Source organism: Semicossyphus pulcher, unplaced genomic scaffold (genome assembly GCF_022749685.1).
Source record: "Semicossyphus pulcher isolate SPU_LCO1_2020_fin unplaced genomic scaffold, fSemPul1.0.p SCAF_6, whole genome shotgun sequence".
NCBI lineage: Eukaryota > Metazoa > Chordata > Actinopteri > Labriformes > Labridae > Semicossyphus > Semicossyphus pulcher.
The window spans coordinates 10,918,018-10,940,959 of record NW_027211737.1 but is presented as its reverse complement, the minus strand read 5'-3'; the positions used below and the strand labels follow the sequence as shown (position 1 = coordinate 10,940,959).

At 42.3% G+C, this 22,942-nt stretch overlaps 1 protein-coding gene across 1 annotated transcript in view; it reads right to left on the bottom strand.

Moving 5' to 3' along the window:
• Nucleotides 1-20,231: 20,231 nt before the first annotated feature.
• Nucleotides 20,232-22,942, bottom strand: part of cspg4ba (chondroitin sulfate proteoglycan 4ba) — a 40,359-nt gene continuing 37,648 nt past the window's right edge. Inside the window, exon 10 of the mRNA XM_069683553.1 lies at nucleotides 20,232-22,291. Coding sequence (XP_069539654.1) covers nucleotides 20,232-22,291 — 2,060 coding nt within the window. The remainder of the gene's footprint in view (nucleotides 22,292-22,942) is intronic.

Genomic DNA, 22,942 nt, shown 5'->3' with positions numbered 1-22,942 from the left:
TCTCTGGAGGACTGGTGTGCCGTGTCAGTGTTTCATGCTAAGCTCACACTCGGCTCAGATCTGCTGACAGCGCAGAGCCCGGCCAGCCATCTGGGACATCTGGCCACTGTTAGTAGTGCTGGAGTGGATGACAGTGAACACGTAGTGAGCAAAGGAAAAGGTCAAAAGTAGCTGGGAGAGACTTTCATTAGCTGTCATCGGCACCACCTATAACCGAGATAACTAAAATGCAGAGCAGCGCTTACTGAAGATAACATTTTGTCCACGCACAGGCTGTCGGGTTTGTTAAAAAGATTCTTCCTGTGCAGGTCAACAGACGTGTCCGACACTGGCCCTTTGTTTACTATCTTGAGGCAAATAAACTGTGCAGCAGTGCAGTGTCTGTTTTGGCCAATCCAGTTTGACAGATGTGATGGGGAGCAGAAGGTCACAGATAGCAGCAGCTTTCATCACCACAGGGACTAAAGAAGCTAGCAGCCTGTTCTGTAAATATGTTTTTATGCTAATATGTTCTCACCACAAGATTATCTGTCAGGATCTCCCTCTCTGCTCTGTCCTCTGCCGCCACAGCTTGAGACCAGACTACAGACATTTACAGAGACACACAGAGAAAAGGTTACCAAGTGCATTTTTTAAATTGCAGCGTGTTAATAAAATATAGGGTAATACTACACAGTAATGAAATGCAGTCAGACATCGTCTCTCTCTTTATTATTAGAGCTTCTTAATGTGTAGTTAAAGAATTAATTTCCTGAGGGATAAGCAGAGGACTTCCAACAAGAGATGCAGCCATGCTAGCAGCTCTGTGTGGCTTTACTTAGACACAGTGGTGCTGTGAGCTAATTGCTTACATAAGCACGCTAATATGGTCCCAATGCTATGCTAAAATGCTGATGCAGGGGTAGCAGGGATAATGTTAACAATGTTCAACACAATCTAGCCTGTTAGCACGCTAACATTTGCTAAGTAATATGGCATTAGCTGTCTCAGTATTCAGTCATTAACTAAGACTGTACTGTTTATGACTTTAACCTTAAATTAAGTCTGAAGTTGTTAAAATTATTTGTGATGGGGACATACACTACCAGTCAAAAGTTTGGACACATTTTCTCACACAAGTGAATGGAAAAGTGTGTCCAAACTTTTGACTTGTAGTGTACATGTCATATTTCTTTGATTACATCCAATAACCTTCACTCAAAGATTAATTTAAAACTACAAAGAAAAGACTTAAAGGATCAATTCGCCCCTGGAAAAAGCCTCTGTCAGTCAAAGCTGGTGTTCTCTGTAATCGATAGAAGCAAAAAAATTTTAATTGGCGCCATAGCTGTGGAGAAATTTGTACAAACAGCTTGTGGTTTCGCCCATTCTACATTCCTACAATACCCAGCGAACATTGCGCCCCTCCCTCTGAAAGGAACGGCCCAGCGAGAGACGCTGGAGTGAAATACTACCGTTTCCCAGTCAAGGACATTGATCGTTGCAGGCAATGGGTCAGAGCGGTACAGAATCCGAAATATGAATATACCGGTGGATCATCTAAAAAATCTTCAGGTCTGCAGTCTACATTTCAAACCTGACGATTTTGAGACATGACATCGGAAGCGGGAATCCTAGATTGAGGAAGTGTAGTTTAGCAAGCTCTCTGGCCTCCACCAGATGCCACGATTTACGTGGTCTGGCGGAGGTTTTCCAGGGCCCATTAGAGAAGCGGATAGCGTCCTCCAAAGGCACAGAGGCATATCGCATTTTTTTTTCTATCATAATGGCATTAGCTCCCCATAATAGCATGAAAGGACTGAGGTGGAAAATCGGCAAAGTGGCCCTTTTAGATGATCAGAGTCATTAGGATACATCAACAGGGATCCATGAAAAACTGCACAAAATGTTGTGTGAATACAATAGTTAGATATTTCACTCATATGAAAGCTTTGGCTGGCTGGGATACTAAATGAAAAGTTGAGAACAATAAGGTCAATAGGGTTCATCCATGCCATGAATATCAACCAAAAGTAGTTGTTGAGACATTTTAGATTAAAGCAAAAGAGTCAAGTAAACGAAAGGTCGGGAATTTGTAAAGTCAGTAGATTCAACCTCTGGGGATCATGAACATCTGTACAAAATTGAATTACAATCCCTAACTTTAGAGATCCTTCCAACCAACAGACAGCCATGCTATCCATGGAGCTACACTGCTAGCATGGCTAATAATATCCTGCCATGTGGGAGCTAACTAAACACGCTCAGAGAATGAAAACTCTCACCATCTCCTTTTCTCCTGTTTTCTGTTTTTCTACTTTAATCTCTGCTTTTCATTTTCTACATCAACTCGACAAGATGCACGCAGCCTTTATTATTTCATCCCTCAGGCCTTCTGTCAATACTGCCAACGCCTGAGGAAATGGGTGCTCCTGTTTTTACATTCTTGCTCTTCCCGGCCTTCAGCTTTGGTTCTTCTGAATCTTTTAAACTGATAAACGTTGGGAACATAAAGCTCCAGAAACACAGCCTCTTTCTACGTATGACTAATGATTCCAGCTATAGTAAGACCAATCATGTCATAGTGGTTTTTTGGTTCCAGTGGAGGAAAGTGCAAAAACATTCTGTGTGCAAATGCTTTGCGTTGGGGCATCATCTCACTCACCACAGTCTAAAATACAGGAAACAACAGATCTCAGTTCAGACAGAGCAGCTGACCACATTCCACAGACATGAACGTCAAGTGTGAGAAACTGACGGCCACAAGAGCAGCACCAGAAGAACCGTCCAGATTACAGAAATGAAACCCTGAGTGGTAAAAACACGATGGAAACCAGAGTATGGGTTTGATTTCACGGAGGGTTTGTTTCGTGAGAGTTCAAGGCAGTGATCGCGTTTCAGCTCTAATATGAAACACCACAAAATAAGATGTCATCGCTGCTCCTCTGAGACTTGGCTTTCTTCCTTTTGGACTTTCCGTTGCTCTCTGGAATTCACCGAATGTAACCCAGAAACATTCTGCACCTTTGTCGTCAGCGTGGTGACCTCCCAAAAATGAGAAAATCTGGCTGAACCACATCCCAGCTGCTCATTTAACTGACAACATATTCCCCTCCATCATAGCTGACAATTTTCACTTCTTTTTTATTTTTTATAAGCCTTGTGTACACATTGCCCAATCGTGAAATGTCTTTGTTTTCAGTCCTTTTCAATGGCTGGCACCGTGAGTCAGAACGGTAGTAGAGAGAGCAGGGTTTCCCCCTCTAAAGACCTGGCACAGACGCCGCTTCTGACCACATTGCTTTCATAAGGACTGAATCAGTGTCTCGACATCTTTCCAGAGAGAACGCCCAATTCCTGTTGCACCCTTCATGTGCAACACTCAGGTCTGATTTCTCACTGAAACAAGGTCTAAAACCTTTAAAACAGGAGTGCAGGCTCATTTCTATTCTGAGTTATTCTAGAAACCCCCTGTTTCTGCCTCAGACCCACAATGATCGTTTCACATCTGCTGTCCTTAACTAATACACCCTCAACTCATCACTTCCCTCCTCAGAGCTCTTACACTCCCATGACATAATTTCACACCAAATCCCATTGTGTGTCTGACCCCGATTTCCCCTCATTGCTGCAGCTGATTAAATGTTTCATTGTAAGAGCAGGAAAGGGCCCTGAGGCAAACCACAATCATTTCATTTCTCATATTCTTCCTTCTAATAAAACTCTACTGAAAGAGGAAGTGCAAAACCAAACACAGGATTTCTGTTCAAAGGAAATGGCTTGTTTGAGATCTAGGACCATATTTCACATCCAGGTGTGACTATGAGAAACTGAACATGTTGTTACTGCACGGAGTGTTTATACAGCTGCTGGCTGGTGTTCCTCATTAGACCAACGGTCTAAGGTCCAAAGGTCTGGCCCAACAAAGGACTTCATATGTATGCTGGTCAAATGTAGATTAAGAAACAGAGCGAGCGTGCAGGTCGACGGGCAGCTCTTAAATGTACCTAGGAGACTTGTCAGGTACTTCCAGGTGCGGCGAAACCCCGCCCAACAGCAACCTGCAACAGAGAGCAAAAACCAGGAAAGGGCAACAACAACCAGCAAGCTCTAACTAGTGGGAGGGCAGTCACATAACTAAAAGTAAAACTCAACATTAAGGCAAACTAAAGACAACAAAACCAATCTGTGTGGAAGCCAGGGGAGAGAGGAAGATTGACCAATGTACCGATGACCCGACTCCCTCAACCAGGCATTCGAATGGTGAGGCTTGTTCCCACAGGGTCGCCACATGATCCATCATTATCCATCAAAACATACAGATATTAGCCACTTAAACATGAGCGTAGTATCGATCGTTACATCTTATTTTAAACAGAAATTAAATGCAAATAAGTACAGTCATGTCAAACTAGCTTTAAGTCTTCGGACTGTGTTTGGGAGTGTTAAATATATATGAGTGCAGTCAGAATAAAATGTCATGTGCACAAGAAGTTGAATTAGATATTCATGACTTGAAGTGTGAGACCTGCACATTTAAACTGAATCAAGCAGCACTTTATAATATGTTGCTTCAGGCTTCATTCAGGCTCTTGGATGTCACGCAGTTCATCTGTCAGACACGGCAGATCAAACGGTTCAAACATTATCATCCCATTCCAGGAATTTTAGATTTTCATTCTAATTTTTTGTAATGCTGGCACTGATAAATGACATGCAGGTTGAGTGTAATCAGATGCTGAGACAGATAGAACAATGACATGCAGGTTTCCAACATGAACTAAGCTGACCCGCTCTTCCTTTTTATATGCACATGTGAGGCAGAAAATAACCTTTAAGTGTTGTTTCTGTTCTGTCTCTTTCTGCACAGTTCATGCTTTTGGAATGCGTGGCGTTCGCCTGTACTCAGCATATTCCTGCTGGAGGGGGATTCTGGCTGGATCTGTTTTTAATCACAGCCGGGGTCTGTGCCGGCCTTTGATCGGAGTCTGGGCCGACGGAGGCAGAGAGGAGACCCTGTCCTGATGCAGGCTGACAGACTCAGGAGCAGAGGGGGTCTGGGCTGAAACAGATTCTCATACACAGGGGAGAAAACGCAGACACTCCCGTCATCGCTGGCTTCATGTTACAGTCCCAGTGGTACAATCTGTGTGTGTGTGCGAGGAAGCATGTGCTAAATCCTCCTGAGACTTTAAAATTGGTCCCCTGTGATTGTTTTAATCACAGTTTCACTTTTACTTCTTCTCAACACTACATTACTTAAACCCTATGACATCTTGATTCAGATCTTCTGTCTCCACAGATGGAAAAACACATCTTCATTCTTGCCTGTGAGGCCTGCTTTCATGTGTCTGTGGAACCGGAAAGTTTGGTCGCAGTGGTTATCTGCTGATGTTTGACGACAGAGTGAGGTGAAACATGTTCACCTCTTTAAAGCAGAGATTACATTCATGTTCTATTCTTCTTCTGTTGTTTTCCTGACACGCGACATGCCTGAAATGTTTAAACTCTGTTAAGGGAGCTGAAGCAGGCAGTGCAGTAAGTACAGTATGACATTTAAGTCTTACTTATATCACTCCTCAGAGGTCACATTGCTGGGCCAGAAGTTTACTACTCAACACTTACTGCTCTTTATTTAATGAGTCATCCTACATGAGCTGAATCATGTTTTTCTATTCTCTGCTCTGATATAATTTTGCACACATGCAGTTGCATTACGAGCAGCGAGCACTTCTTGGTTTCGCAGGAAGTGTGACTGAACAAGCATGTGGGCTCGGTCAGCAGCTCCCATGAGATCATGCACTGACCTCAGCACAGCAGCACCCTCTTTATGTCTGCTAAAAATAGCTTTCACTAAAGACTCCAGCTTTTCCCCATTACTTATTGACGTTGCTTTTAGTGGTTGCTTCAACTAAGGTTTTCTTTCAATAGTAGACAAAAACAGATTTCCTGTTGATAGTCATTGTCCACAGTGACACAACGTAATTTTAATCAGAGACTGTTTCATATCTTTCATATCATCTATTCATTCATTAATTTATCATTCATATCACTCTCTATTGTTCTCCCTCTCCATCTCTTTCCGCTTCTCCGATAGAGATAATATGCTTCACGTGTTTTCTTGGCGTGGCCGCCTTCACTGTCCATCATAAATCTGGCTAAACAGGCTAATGGCACCAAACTCCTCACTTTTGCTCAACTAGCATACAGCATAACTGACCCGACCTGTCCATGGAGGTTGCTGCAACATGAAGATTGGTTGGGTACAGACGTTGACAAACTTGCCAGGAGCATCACTGTTTTTTACTGACAGCTGATAGGCCTATCCTTTTATTTTGTATTGGAGGGGGACATCTGTGTATTCAATTGAACTGAAGAGGGAAGAGGCTTTCAAAGTGCATTTATTGTTGTCAGATTTTTTATACAGAGTCTGTGAACCTCTTGGGGAGCTACTAAAATCCAGGCCGCGAGTTACTTGTTGGAGACCCCTGTCCCAGAGGGATAACCACAAAAATCGCATATGGGAGAGGGGAAAAACCAAGATAATAACAATCTAAGAACAAAACAAACTCCCAGAATAATGCTTCCACTGATGTAAACTGAACCAGAGCTGCCAAGCAGCTGACAAGAAACTAAACTTTTAGGGAGACCAAGGAAGCACTTTGAAACCAGGACACAACGGCAAATGATGCCTTAAAAGAGACACACAAAAGGCTGGGGTAGAAAAGATCCACACAGCACCAACAAAGTACTCGAGGGAAAGCTAGAAATGGTCAGCAAAGCACACAGAAAGGGAAAACCTCTCACTACCTCTGATGGTGACATAATGAGTCAGCACAAAGCGCTGGAACCCAAGGATATGTGTAGGCTTCCCACACCTGGTGTTAATCAGGGGAAATTAGACACACACACACACACACACACACACACACACCTGGTCCTGCACTGAGCTGATTCCCTCACCACACTCAATGAGTGGCAGGTGTGAGTGACCCTCACAAGTCTCTCCTGATTGAAATGTTTCTGATGACCTCTCTGACCTTTCCTGTTTTACCACTAGTCGCCCAACATGTCCTCTCTCACAGAAGATATATCAACATGTTGTTAATGGGCTTCACTCCTACACAACCCTGTGGGAAAAATGAGAACTTTAAAGGGGAAGTTCGGCATTTTTAAACCTGGGCCCTATCTAAACTAACTTGTGAGTTGAAATGACTCATAGGAACAAAAACGTTTCAGTAGATGTCCTCCTCTGTAGCCGCGATACATCCGCAATAACTGCAACATGGTCCCCTGGGGCAAATGCGCCCGATCAAGTGCGTCGACTAAAAGTGCTTGTTTTTGCCTTTGACAGGCTCAGATTGTTACTCCAGGTGTCCGACGACATTACGGAAATGATCCCTACAAAGATCGTCATTTTTTTAAAGAGTAACTTCTTTTATGTATAACCAGAAACTGTGACATTTCTGGGTAAAGAAATTAGATGCATGTAAATATGTTAGGTCGACTTACTCGATAGATAGTTTCCTGTTTGGTCCCTGTGGTCTTGGCCGCCTCCTCCAGTTTATTTTGGGTACATGAAAGAACGTCTGCAGCACAGCCCTGTTGATCAGAGGGGGGACATCCTCCGACGTGGTTACACAGCGCTGTGTAGTGTCCGAGGTATCATCTCTGGACACCACTGGCATTCAAATGCCTCATCTTCATCGTCGAAATCAGGTAAATATTCAGACATGCCTTTTGAAATATACTCTTGTTGGCAGTCCTCTATGTAAACAAATCCTCTCTCCCACACTAACTCACGTTTTCACCGTCCTGTTCAGGTAACATCTCACCAGCCGCGTGATTTCAGAGCGAGACTTCTCCTTGAGCGAGACTTCTGTTTCTACTTACACAAAAAGAAAGTTTAAAAAAAGGACAATCTTTGTAGGGATCATTCTGTAATGTTGTCGGACACCTGAGGTAACAATCTGAACCTGTCAGCGGCAAAAACAAACACTTTTAGTGGACGTACTTTGATCGGGCGCAGTTGCCCCTGGACTATGTTGCAGCCATTGCAGCTCTATCGTGGCTACAGCGGAGGCGGATCTACTGGACTGATTTTGTTCCTATGAGTCATTTTAAAACACAAATTGTAATAATAGGGCCCAGGTTTAAAAATACCGAACTTCTCCTTTAAACCCAAGATATTGAACGATCTTATAGGCAGAAATTTGCGGGGGCCTTGCATAGTCTCAAGGGGGTGAACCAGGTGAGATTTTCTCCCACACAGCTGGTGTATTCTTCAGAGAAGAAAGACTATTCTTGTTCTTCTGAGCAACATTTTTGCGTTGTGGAGCGTGAACACGACCACCAGCAGGGCTCTACACAATTAGCCCTTCAAAAAAAAGGGTACAAGCACAGCTTTGACCTTTACGGACATGCATTTACATGCTTTTGTGTTTTCAGTGGCAATGCATCGTGGGAATTGTTGTATTTGTCTGTTTATCCAAGGAAAGAAAGGAGGACATGCTGTGTGTCCTGTACCTGGCAGAAGGTTCAGGAATGTGGGAGCACTCGGCATTCTTTCGCCCCGGTTTTGTTTTTATAGCCCCCACACAGGAAGCTGGCTCCGGTGGGGCCTCATTCATGTAGTCTGAAAAACGCTGACTGCCCTCCCACCCCCACCTCTCTGGCTGCTCTCCAAGATAGACAAACACACACACAACACACACATTTTTTTGTCTCCCCTCCCCCCTTCCCCATCAGAGAGGTTCATTTATAGCTCTAATTACAATAAACAAGCAAGAACAACCAGGGAAGAGGCCGCTTCCCCCGCTCACACAAATATTTTCTCACTCCCAGACATACCCGCTCCAACGTCTGTCAATCATAAATCCCACGCTAAGTAGCTTCTTGTTTTCATAATAAACTGCATGGTGGTAGTTTGGCTGTACAGTGCGGGTTTTTTATCACAGCCTGGAATCAGACGAAATGTAAAAACCCTGCTGGGAAAAACCAGGCTGTGTTTTCTAAAATGAAACGTAACTGTGAGATATTTGATGATCATCTAAAGACAGAATGACTGAATGTGTCATCAAAACTGAGAGGTCATGCGAAACCTAAAAGTGTTAACATTCTGGTTCCTCTATCCTAAATTTAGAGAGCAGCGGCTCGCCAGAACCTCCGCCCAGTTTGAGAGCGTGTTTTTGTTTTCTGAACGCTGAATTAAAAAATCTTTTTGTTCTGTTTTTGTCATGACACCATCATACATGGACAGGATGTTGATGTTCTTTTGGATTTTACACTTTGTGCTGAATAAAACCCTCTACGGGAGCATCCTGGTGTGCAGATCTTTATATATTTTTTTATATACTTGATTGTTTTGGATCCAGCACCCACTGAGGGATGTGCGTGTCTATGTTTGAATTTTTCCTTGTGGGTTTTGCACAATTTAAACTTAAAACCGCCTCTTAAAGGAGCAGTTCACCCCTGGAAAACCCACTGTCAGTCAAAGCTGGTGTTCTCTGTAATCAATAGAAGCAATAATATTTGAAATTGGCGCCATAGCTGTGGAGAAAGTTGTACAAACAGCTTGTGGTTTCACCCATTCTACATTCCTACAACACCCAGCATGCATTGCGCCCCTCCCTCTGAAAGGAACGGCCCAGCTAGAGACGCTGGAGTGAAATACTACCGTTTCACTGCAGGCAATGGGTCACAGCATCACAGAATCCGAAATATGACGAGAATATACCGGTGGATTGTCTAAAAAATCTTCAGGTCTGCAGTCTACATTTCAAACCTGACGATTTTGAACGAGACATGACATCAGAGGCGGGCATCCTAGACTGAGGAAGTGTAGTTTAGTGAGCTCCCTGGCCTCCGCCAGATGATGCGTTTTACATAGACTTTTGGCTGTTTGGTCGGTTTTCTAGGGCCCATTGGAGAAGTGGATAGCGTCCTTCAAAGGCACAGCGTACCATATACCACCAATAGCATGCTAGGACTGAGGTCCAAAATCGGCCCTTTAAAGCAGCTATGAGGAAGGCCCTTTAAAGCAGCTATGAGGAAGTTTCTTTTTGTGTAGATACTGGCGGCACTTGACGAGAAAGCTGTACTTCTTTCTTTGCTGATCCTGTCCTGTACATTCATGCTTAGTATTCTTAGAACAAGAATCTCCTCGTGCTTCTCTTTAACTGGGTTACATACCAACCCCTGTGAAACTTTGATGGGGAAATTGTAAACCGGCTCTTTCGGTTTGTTGCTGTAAATCCCTTCATTGGAATCTGACCCACTGACAGCATTGACAGGCCTTCAAAATAAAAGAGATAACGTCGATCCTCTGGCTGATGGTCTGATTGGTTTTAGGTCATATAGAGGCCTTTGTACTAAATTCAGACTCTTATATAACTGATTGAAAACTCCTCACAGAAGGTTTAAAGAAGATGAAACCAACAAAATGTCATCAATTACAAAAGATTCCCCTCAGCTTTCTCTCTGTGTGACTTTCTTTTACTGAATTGTACACACACACACACACACACACACACACGCACGCACGCGCGCGCTGTGCTGACCAGCTCACCGCCCTCTTTGTCCACTGCCAGCCACAGACCTCAGTCATCAAATCTCCCAGCTGACATGGACGGCTGGTGGTCTGACCTCTGTAACACACCTCCTACTGTACAGCTTCATTGTTCACTGTCTCACGCACGGACATTGATCACAAAATTCCACATGCTGGTGACGCTGAGGATCTGATTTTGGCTTGTGATCCGTTTCACATGTCAATAGTCGAATCACATCTATACTGCTCCACTCTTAACTACACAATAACAACAACCATGGGATTGATAAGTGAGTCAGTGCAGGGCTCCAGAACAACATGAGGATGTACATCTGGTGCATGATGTGTGTTTGTTATCTATTGATGCTTTAGACAGGGAATAAATCAATCAGTGGACAGGCACATGGGAGTTCACCACATGTGCATCTGTGTATGTATGATGCAACACTGTGTGAACACTATGTCAGATACTGATAGCGATTAGGTTTAACAGGAGTATGTCCTGATGTGTCTTTGAGTTATTGCTTCAGAAAGGTTACATGCATCATGTAGGACAAAACTACGGAAGCCCTGAGCGGACATGCATCCATACATTTTATTTACTCTGGTTCCCGTGACAAGGAGTCTCTCTTTTCACGAGATCTCGACTTATATTTCTTGCTATCTCTGGGGGGTTTGGAGGGCCAAGGCGCAGTCTGAACAAATGAGTTTTCAGTTTTTGATGGAAGATTTGAGTTTTACTTCCCTGTTGCCAACAGGGAGATTGTTCTACTGTTATAGAGTCAACAGTCTAGACTTTGCTGAGCACTATCTGGGCCCTGCATCATATCCCATTTACCAAAAAGCGTCCCAAAAGTCATCAATGATGGATGAATCTATCACAGATCAATGTCTGTGTTTTCCTCGCCATATCCTACTTTCAATACACGCTTTATCTGTTTCTTTTTGGTGCCGTTTCACATCACATCAGCCATGTGCAGAGCAGAGAGAAATCTGCGCTCAGTGCCAACATCCAGAGAAAAGCCTGTCAATGAATCAAGCAGCTAATCCTCTCCCCCAGCAGATGCATAAGGACCCAGTTTAGTCGCAGCGTTTGATACTGATGCCACTTGGGTAAAGAGCTCTTAGAGGGAAGAAAATGAGCCGGCTTTTTGGTTTACTTCATCATGTGTGCCACAGTGTTTTCTCCTGAAAGGAACCACCAGGGCTGTCAGCACCAGCACGCCACATTCTGACACCCTTTGCAGTATTTTACACGCCTTGATTGGCTTCTATGAATAAACTTAATGACACTTTGTGATTATATTAGTGCTACTTCAAATGCACAGACTTCGTTATTCTTGTAACAGTTTATAAGAGGAGAGAGAGAAAAGGGAGTCTTGTTAGAAGTGAAACAGTCTTTGTAAAATGTAACTGGCGGTCGAAGAGATTCAATTAAGCATCTGGGTTTGTCTGAGTGGAACCTTATTAAACCAAGCAAGCTTTGTCTCCCTCGGTCTCGTCTTGCAGGCCGCTTTTGTTCCCTCAGCCTTTGCCCCACAATTACCAACAGTTAAATTACAATGATCACTTTGAGATCCAAAACTTGAGGGTAAGAACGAGCTGTACTGTAACCTGTATTTGCTCTATTTAGAACGGTGATGCCATCATTTTAAGAGTTAACTGAAACTGTGTTAAAGCACAGAGCTAGCACTGTGACTGTGTAACATGGCAGACAGCTAGCGTAATGATAATTTAAGCTTTGCGTGTGACCATTTCCTGCCAGACATCCACATTTTGTAACTCTGAATGCTATGATGTCAGCTTTTTCTCTACACTGGTTTCCTCTTTTTGAGGCTATAATTTGACTTTTGTTCATGGAGGTACAAATCACTCGTAGACTGTAATAAGCTGCAGTGAGTGGGCTCAGTGCCAATTCTCTCCCAATTTGAATGAGGATAATCCAAGTTGTCTCTACATCATTGCACATAATGCAGGCCGAAAACACATTTATTTAAGCTATAAATTTAACACTTTTGATAAATTGTTTTTGTATTAAAATTTGAAATATTATATCATTGCATGAGCTGACTATGGCCTACTGATGAAAGCCTTTGCATCTGCAGTATTACGGACTGGGTGTCTGTAGCGACTTCACAAGCGGCGCCCAGTAAGTGAGAGAACGAAACTGACATCTTCAAGATTACAACTTTAACTGATGATGTTAAAGGTCAAACTGATAACAGGCTGTGCTCCAGATCTGTTCTATTAGACCTGTTTCACCTATGAAAGCTAAAAGATCTTAGATTACAACAAACACAATAACATGTTACATCATGATACATACCTGCACAATATGTTTTTGGCAGTGACGTGGTCTTGCTTATTATGTCCTAGATCCTGTGGGGTTTGTATGGAGCCAATCAGAGTACTTGTTCATTCAACCAATCAGGGTACTTGTTCATTGAGCCAATCAGGGTACTTGTTTTTTTAGCCAATCAGGGTACATGTTCTTTGAGCCAATCAGGGTACTTGTTCATTCAGCCAATCAGAGAACTTGTTCATTGAGCCAATCAAGGCACTTGCTCATTGAGCCAATCAGAGTACTTGTTTTTTGAGCGAATCAGAGTACTTGTCCATTCAGCCAATCAGAGTACTTGTCCATTCAGCCAATCAGAGTACTTGTTCATTGAGCCAATCAGGGTACTTGTTCATTCAGCCAATCAGAGTACTTGTCCATTCAGCCAATCAGAGTACTTGTCCATTCAGCCAATCAGAGTACTTGTTCATTGAGCCAATCAGAGTACTTGTTCATTCAGCCAATCAGAGTACTTGTTCATTGAGCCAATCAGAGTACTTGTTCATTCAGCCAATCAGAGTACTTGTTCATTCAGCCAATCAGAGCACTTGTTCATTTAGCCAATCAGAGTACTTGTTCATTCAACCAATCAGAGTACTTGTTCATTTAGCCAATGAGAGTACTTGTTCATTCAACCAATCAGGGTACTTGTTCATTGAGCCAATCAGAGTACTTGTTCATTCAACCAATCAGGGTACTGTTCATTCAGCCAATCAGAGTACTTGTTCTTTGAGCCAATCAGAGTACTTGTTCATTGAGCCAATCAGAGTACTTGTTTTTTGAGCCAATCAGGGTACTTGTACATTGAGCCAATCAGAGTACTTGTTAATTGAGCCAATCAGAGTACTTGTTCATTCAACCAATCAGGATACTTGTTCATTGAGCCAATCAGAGTACTTGTTCATTCAGCCAATCAGAGTACTTGTTCATGGAGCCAATCAGGGCACTTGTTCATTCAGCCAATCAGAGTACTTGTTTTTTCAGCCAATCAGAGTACTTGTCCATTCAGCCAATCAGAGTACTTGTTCATTCAGCCAATCAGAGTACTTGTTCATTCAGCCAATCAGAGCACTTGTTCATTGAGCCAATCAGGGCACTTGTTCATTGAGCCAATCAGAGTACTTGTTCATTCAGCCAATCAGAGCACTTGTTATTTGAGCCAATCAGAGTACTTGTTCATTCAGCCAATCAGAGCACTTGTTCATTGAGCCAATCAGGGTACTTGTTCATTGAGCCAATCAGAGTACTTGTTCATTGACCCAATCAGAGTACTTGTTTTTTGAGCCAATCAGGGTACTTGTTCGTTCAGCCAATCAGAGTACTTGTTCATTCAGCCAATCAGAGTAATTATTCTTTGAGCCAATCAGAGTACTTGTTCATTTAGCCAATGAGAGTACTTGTTCATTCAACCAATCAGGGTACTTGTTCATTGAGCCAATCAGAGTACTTGTTCATTCAACCAATCAGGGTACTTGTTCATTGAGCCAATCAGAGTACTTGTTTTTTGAGCCAATCAGAGTACTTGTCCATTCAACCAATCAGAGTACTTGTTCATTGAGCCAATCAGAGTACTTGTTTTTTGAGCCAATCAGGGTACTTGTACATTGAGCCAATCAGAGTACTTGTTAATTGAGCCAATCAGAGTACTTGTTCATTCAACCAATCAGGATACTTGTTCATTGAGCCAATCAGAGTACTTGTTCATTCAGCCAATCAGAGTACTTGTTCATTGAGCCAATCAGGGCACTTGTTCATTCAGCCAATCAGAGTACTTGTTTTTTCAGCCAATCAGAGTACTTGTCCATTCAGCCAATCAGAGTACTTGTTCATTCAGCCAATCAGAGCACTTGTTATTTGAGCCAATCAGGGCACTTGTTCATTGAGCCAATCAGGGCACTTGTTCATTGAGCCAATCAGAGTACTTGTTCATTCAGCCAATCAGAGTACTTGTTATTTGAGCCAATCAGAGTACTTGTTCATTCAGCCAATCAGAGCACTTGTTCATTGAGCCAATCAGAGTACTTGTTTTTTGAGCCAATCAGGGTACTTGTTCGTTCAGTCAATCAGAGTACTTGTTCATTCAGCCAATCAGAGTAATTATTCTTTGAGCCAATCAGAGTACTTGCTCGTTCAGCCAATCAGGGTACTTGTTCATTGAGCCAATCAGGGCACTTGTTCATTCAGCCAATCAGAGTACTTGTTCATTCAGCCAATCAGGATACTTGTTCATTGAGCCAATCAGAGTACTTGTTTTTTGAGCCAATCAGAGTACTTGTCCATTCAGCCAATCAGAGTACTTGTTCATTGAGCCAATCAGAGTACTTGTTTTTTGAGCCAATCAGAGTACTTGTCCATTCAGCCAATCAGAGTACTTGTTCATTCAGCCAATCAGAGTACTTGTTCATTGAGCCAATCAGGGTACTTGTCCATTCAGCCAATCAGAGTACTTGCTCGTTCAGCCAATCAGGGTACTTGTTCATTCAGCCAATCAGAGTAATTGTTCTTTGAGCCAATCAGAGTACTTGTTCATTCAGCCAATCAGGGTACTTGTTCATTGAGCCAATCAGAGTACTTGTCCATTCAGCCAATCAGAGTACTTGTTCATTCAGCCAATCAGAGTACTTGTTCATTGAGCCAATCAGAGTACTTGTTCATTGAGCCAATCAGAGTACTTGTTTTTTGAGCCAATCAGAGTACTTGTCCATTCAGTCAATCAGAGTACTTGTTTTTTGAGCCAATCAGGGTACTTGTTCATTCAGCCAATCAGAGTAATTGTTCTTTGAGCCAATCAGAGTACTTGGTCATTGAGCCAATCAGAGTACTTGATCATTCAGCCAATCAGGGTACTTGTTCATTGAGCGAATCAGAGTACTTGTTTTTTGAGCCAATCAGGGCACATGTTATTTGAGCCAATCAGAGTGCTTGTTCATTGAGCCAATCAGGGTACTTGTTCATTCAGCCAATCAGAGTACTTGTTTTTTGAGCCAATCAGAGTACTTGTACATTGAGCCAATCAGAGTACTTGTTCATTCAACCAATCAGGGTACTTGTTCATTCAGCCAATCAGAGTACTTGTTTTTTGAGCCAATCAGAGTACTTGTTCATTCAGCCAATCAGAGTACTTGTTAATTGAGCCAATCAGAGTAACTTGTAATATAAGTAATCCTGCAAAAGTAATCAGATTACTTGTAACCACATTACCTCTATCCTTCCATTACACGCACTTAAGCCACTTAAAAAAAGTCAGACAAATATAAAAAAGCATTCAACGTGTACACTGTGGTTTTGAACATTGTCACGCTTTAGTTTGATGCCAGATAGCCCTTTCCTTTGGGACTATGTTTGTACCTGTGCAGTGGTTTCAGTTGCACATTAGCTTCTAGCAGCATCCTTGACTGTTTAACAGAGGTTTAACTCCAATTGTAACGTCCGCTATTTCGTCATATATTTGCAAAAGCTAATATTTACATCTATCTTTTACACAGTAGCTTAAAGTACCTTTGTGGCGACAGATGCAGCTATGTTTGCTTGTCCTTGTTTAACTTTGTAGTCTTTGTTTAACTGTGTCTATATTTGTGTCTTTATGTGCATTTGTTCTTGGGACTGGAGGGCCAGCTGGAGTCATATTCCCTGTATGTGGAATATACTTGGCAGCAAAGTGGAATATGACTCAGAATTGGCTAATTGAGACAAAAAACATGTTTGATGCTGTTGTAAATTCCTTTAAATAAATGACAGTATTGTGGTTAACGTCAGTGTCCCAGTGAAGTTCCTGTTGGTGGACTCTGGTTTGACATCATTGTGCTAAGTTTGCAACTCACATGTGATGCCATTACTCACCATTCCTATTAGCTCATTTACTGACAAGACTATTTAGCACACAGGCAATGCTTGTGTACAAATCCTGAGCTGGGTGCATTTCTGTTGAAACAGTTTGTCACGTGTTCACAGGTAAAGATTTAAAAATACGGACGTCCTTAATGTCTCCAGCATGTGAGGTGTTTCGGGTCAACATCTAATTGCTCTCCTCGCGTTGAATCATCGGTCATGTGGACTGACTCCCAGCTGCAGAAAAGGATCCCTGTGCTATTCCAAATCACATTAAGTGTTTATGTGACTTTTAGGGGACATTTGCTCTGGCAACAACACATTTTCCACTGAGTTGGGAAACAAAACATCTTCCTACAAATCACATGACAAAGTCCTGCTGATTTAAGTGATTTTCAATGTTGGAAAACTACAATTAATATAATTGCAGGAAACTGGCAGAAGTGAGGACAATTAAACTTTTTGTAATTAGTCCTCTGGTGCAATTTATCTTTTGTTGTAGTGGGTGAAATACCACTACGAGAAGAGCAACGGGCTGCCAGTACAGTTTAAATTCTCGTGATACAAAGAATAAACTGCAAAAATCACATTTAAATGGAGTAAACAATGGACAATTTAGATGCTAAATTATTTTGCTAGAAGCGAAATTGGGAGATAGTAATAAAGTAAAGACTGCACATGTCACACAAGCACACAAGGCAGCTATATTAGCAGAAAACAATTACTTGCAAACATTTTTAATTGGTTTATTAAAAATATGGTATAAATAAATATGACAGTTATGTTACATAGCAGATTAAACCTTTCAGATGAGACTGGAATACACTGGATAGACACTTCTCTTCAGTACAAAATTATTTTATAACATAAGTTTACAGTAGTTTTCTGTGACAGCATTTTCTCTTTTCTCACAGTTTGTCAGAACAGGAAGTCAGAACAGTACCTTTGATTTACAGTAGCTACGCCATTACAGTGTCAAACAACCGAGGCCTGAAGTCAGGAATCTGACGACGCAAGTTAAACAGGCCTATCAGTGTTAAATACTTATAATAAACACCAGCACTCATTTCAGTCAAAGTAAGACGAAACCCTCCTGCTAGAGACTGACATCTTGTCCTGTATACAGATATCTATTGCCTCACAAAGGAACGTCATTCCCAGTCCCAGACTTAATGAGATCTTTTTAAGGGTTATACCCCTTTCCCATTGAAATTAGTATGTTGACGCGGGTTTATCAGACGCAGGAAGACCTGCTAATAAATGCTGATTGTCTGTTGTCCTATTGTCAGTGAACTATACTCCTGTCAGTCTCTTTTCTGCTGTGTCGCCGTCCGACGTTACAAACGTGCCGGAGACAGGGTTAGCAAACAGTGAAGATGTTACGGTGGTTAGGTCTTTATTCTGTCTATCACTCATTCAGTCTGTTTGTCAAAGTCAGTGCCAACAAATTTGGAACGATGTTCAAGCGCTGCTCAGACGGAGATGGGCGGCTTTGTAGCTGAGATGACAAGGAGTCACAGAAGGTACCGATGGAGCATAGCATCGCTCCGGAGAGGGGGCGGAGATTAGTGTGTTGACACGGGTTTTGTGTTCCCATTAATGCTGATCGGAGCCGAAGCGATAATTACCCGGGTCTACTGCAGAGTCATTTGACCCGGGTCTGAATGCCGATTGTAACCTTTCCCATTAAGCAAAACAGCCGGGTGTTGGTGGGTTTTTTGACCAGTGGGAACGGGGCTTAAGTTGCTCAATTTTCTCAAGAGTAGGAGGACCCATCCATCTATTTGACTGTAAGGGAAACTGTGGATAAATTACAGAATATTGCCACAGTTTGAATGTAAATCACTGAGGTCAAATACAGTGTGGATTTGTGTAAACTTTAAAAAAAGTGGCTTGATTTGTTGTGCACTTTTTGAAAATTTGATACATTTGAAAATGTATAAATACTGTGAATAATAAAGTAATTAAAAAATAATAATAAAAAACAGTGCTAACATTTTAACTAGTGTGAATTGATCGCGGCTATAAAAACAGCAGTTTGAATGTTTGCTATTTCACTGTCCCACTTTAAAATACAACATACTGGGAAGCATTTGTGACAGAAACACCATTTTATAATATTCAATCCTGTAATGTTAAACAAACACATGCAACCCTCAATAAAGGTAACATGACTGTTAACAAAATACCTGAGTTTACAAAAAGTTGCTTTACTATATTATATAATACATAACAGCAATTAAAAAATATGCACAATCAATAGAAATGCTTAAACATTACAGCTCCGTGCCAGTGCCAGTCTTAGTAATTCACAGTTTCAACCTGTTATTAAAATCATTGTATGATCATAACTGATAGCGTTAGAGACTTCGACGTGCAGAAGGACAAGACGACGATGTGAGTGATTAAACATACATTAGGCACCAAACACAGGTTGTAATGTTCCACAAAGGTGATTGCTTAAAAAAAGTCTGTCCCACCAACTAAATACACAGCAGTGGTTAGTGCTGGATTGTAAACCAGTGTTTTAACGGCTTGTACGACTCAAATACCCAAAGCTGTCTAAATGCTCATTAATGTATTGCTTAGGACTTTGGCCATAGTGGTTTTCTACTTTATCCATCCTTAAAGCTGCATTAATCAATTTTTAGCCACTAGGGGGCAAAATAATTAGGATTAAAATCCTCATCCCTAAACTTATTCGCAAACAACTGCTTAATTATCCATCCAGCAGACTCAAAGCAAAGTTATTAGCAATTTTGAGCTGTGTTTTTGGTTATATGTTGACATCTTAGCTCTGGTTCAGCCTCCACCAACTCTTGAAAAACAGCGTCTAGTGTCTAATTTTGTCTGGTTGCCATTAGGTGATTGCAGCCTGCTGTTGCTGGTGGAAATGGGGCGCAGGACCATGAGTGGTTAAACTGAACCATATAATAACGTGCAATACAACCAAACCAGGTAGCTAAACGGCCTACATTGGGATAACCCATTCATAAACAAATGCGCCTAATTAATTCTGTTGATGTAGTTAAGTGAAATGCGACCTGGTGTCAACACAGAGTATTTTATTCTGAAAATTACCCGGATGTTTTAATGTGCTTCCGGTTTCTGATTTCCTGTCTGCTCGGTGCTGAATTGATGCACAGTGCTCCGTCATCCGGCAGAAATAGAAGCCCTGCGTATGTCCAGCGGAGAGCTCCGGACTGCCGGAGCTGTGACGCAGCAGAGACGCAGCGGAGCAGGTGGAAGCACTCTCGTTGACTAAAGTGAAACCTATCAACTCGGCTGCCGTTATGGAGCAGAGACGGACCGAACATGCATCTGGTGGAATTTATGTACTTACTAGAGGTGAAATCTTACTCATGATACTGTAATTTGATTCAGTGTTAATACAAAAATATTGATTAATGCAGCTTTAAGATAATAACCTGCAACAGATTATTGCATCACTGAAGTCCACAACAACACTTTTATCTGGTATCAAAACCTGTAACAGTATTCTCAAACATAAATAGCTAAAAGTTGCTTTGTGCAGGATCATACCCAGTACTGATTCTTCTGCAGAGTGGGAGTGTTGGCGGTGTGAATAATGGAAGATGACGCAGGGGATCCACTACTCCAAGAGCTTACGAGCATGTTTGAATCGATGGTGTTATAAGCCGAGCCCTGATTTGCTGGGGATAGGCGATCAAAAACAGGGCTACCTGGGCAGGTGTGGTTTAATGGAGTGACAGTCACCGTGGGAACTGTTGTGCTCCTCTGGGGTAGACCCTGGTAGGACTGACTGCTTTGAAGACCAGTGGACGGTGGCTCATTTGGGGTAGCGGTGCTCTGCTTCGTCTCCCGGTGGTGTCGAAGAAAGACAACCAGGACTACAAAGATGATTACAAGCAGCAGCAGGGCCAGCAGGGGTAAGATAACCAGGAGCGGATTGGAGGTTTTTTGAGGGAAGGACTCAACACGAACTGGTGTGTTCATAAAGGGAAAATCATCTGGTCCACGAGTTGGTTTACCAAGAGTTGTACCGAAGATGCTAGTTCTGTTGGAGTTTCCCCAGCGGTTGCGTGCCTTGAACTTTTGCTGGTTTTTGCTTGGTTGCTGGGTCGTGAAGAAAGCTGTAGACTTGAATGGCGAAGCAGTTCCATTTCTTGAGGTCTGGATTGGTGTCTGAGGAGCGGTTGATGTGGTAGGAGCAGGGCTCTTTGTGGTTAGAAAAAGTGAAGGATCATATGGCACAACTGTAAAGCGGAACTCGCCTTTAGCAGGTTGGAAGTTATCAGCTTTCAGTACAAACACCAGTGAGTCATTTAGCTCTTGAACTCCAGTCATGTTTGCATTCAGTTTCAAGGCTACCTTCTCCTGCATCACCTCCTGAAACGTAAAGGACTCCACTGGTACATCTTTCCTGGACATTTTAGGTTTTGTCCGAACCACCTTGCCATACTTTGGATGGGAGATAATTTCAAATACAGGGTCACTATTACTGATATTAGCTAGTTCAGAGGCATTCAAAAAGTTAGTGTTGAGTTTGACAGCAATCTCATTGGGAATCCTCAAACCATTGCCAACCTGGATCAAAGGCCGGACACTTATATTGAGCACTTGGCCAGTCAGGTTTGCCTCCGAAGTATGGGCAGTGAACTCAAAGCTGTCTTCTGCAGAGGACAGGGAGATCATATGGTAGGACAACCTTCCAGTCTGTAGATCCTCGTGCTCAAACTGCGATACCTCTTGGTTGTCCTTCAGAAGTTTCCCAAAGTTCGGAGGCCTTGTAATCAGGTAGTGAATGGTGATGTTTTTCCCATTGGTCTCAGCTGCAATGTTATCCTGGGTCAGTGGTACTGAGGTCTTGCCTTGCTGCAGTGTCAATCCAGTGTTGTTGACTACAGAAATTGTGATTTCTGTCACTTCTAGGTTAAAGAGTTTGTATATTGGTTTATGATGTCCATCTGTGACACTGAAGTAGAACACGCCCGAGACAGAGCTTCCATCATGGATGAAATAGACACTTCCGTTATTGATTTGGGCTTGTGTAAAGGCCACTACCGACTCATTTAAACTTCCTATGAGAGCCAGATAACCATTGTTCGGCTTGCTAATCACAGAGAATTTAATATCATCAGGAGGATTGTCCAAGTCCTCAACTTTGAGATTCTCAGGCCTGAGGGCGACTGTGTCTCCTTGCACCACCCTCAGACTTGGAGCTTTGGTTTTTAGCAAAGGTGGCTGATCATTTATAGGTTTGATTGTGATGTTAAAATTCTCCTCAACAACATCAATGTCATCTTGAGGGCGTTGCGCAGTTTTCCCTTTGGGATTTATCCATGCACTGAATCCAAACGAATCATGAGTTGTCTCTGAGTTGTCGTGCTTGTAGGTGATTCCGTACTTGTTAATGATAAACTGGGAGAAGTTTGGTTTCTCCTTGGTGAGGTTTCTCTCGCCCACCACTATAACACCATGCTGAGGCAGTGATGTCACCTGGAACCAGACCTCATGGAAGCTCCGCTGAGGTGTTGGCAGCTTGGTCATCAGGTTAGTGGCATCCAGCTTGGATTCATCAATGATGACACTCTGCCCTTCTGTTACCTCAGCACCTAACACCGAGCAAACATAAACACCAGAGACAACATTGTTAAACATGTTTAGGTAATAAAAGCATTAACAAGAGCACATGGCGTTTTTTTAACCATGCTGGAGGCACGGTTCAATGGATGGCAACTTAAAGTCTGTTGGGCCAATGGGTCAAAGGCTTTGGTTCAGACTGAAATATCTCGTCAACTACTGGATGGAAAGCCATAAAACTAATATATGTTTTGCCCCCAGAGGATGTCCACCAACGTGAGGTTAAAGTTACACACATCAACAACTATTGGATGAATTGCCATTAAATCAGGTACACACCTTCATCTTTCTCTCAGGTTGAATTGTAATAACTTTGGTTGTGTTTCCACTGCAGGAAATGCAGGCTCTCTGTACTTTTAGAGATACTTGGTGTAAATTAAGTCCCAGGGACTGCATCAAATATTGTACCCCCTAAAGGTCCCTGCTCTGTGGGAAGAACTTCCCAAAGGTATAGTGACTTTTGGGGTCATTTTTTTCCTTATTAGTTTGGTTTATGTTCAAATACGTGCTGTGCTTGTGTTTAGTGCTAATTGACACATTTTGCATGGCATGTCTATTCACTATACTAAGATGGTGAACACAGTGAACACCTGTTTACTTAGGTATGTTAATATGTTAGGTAT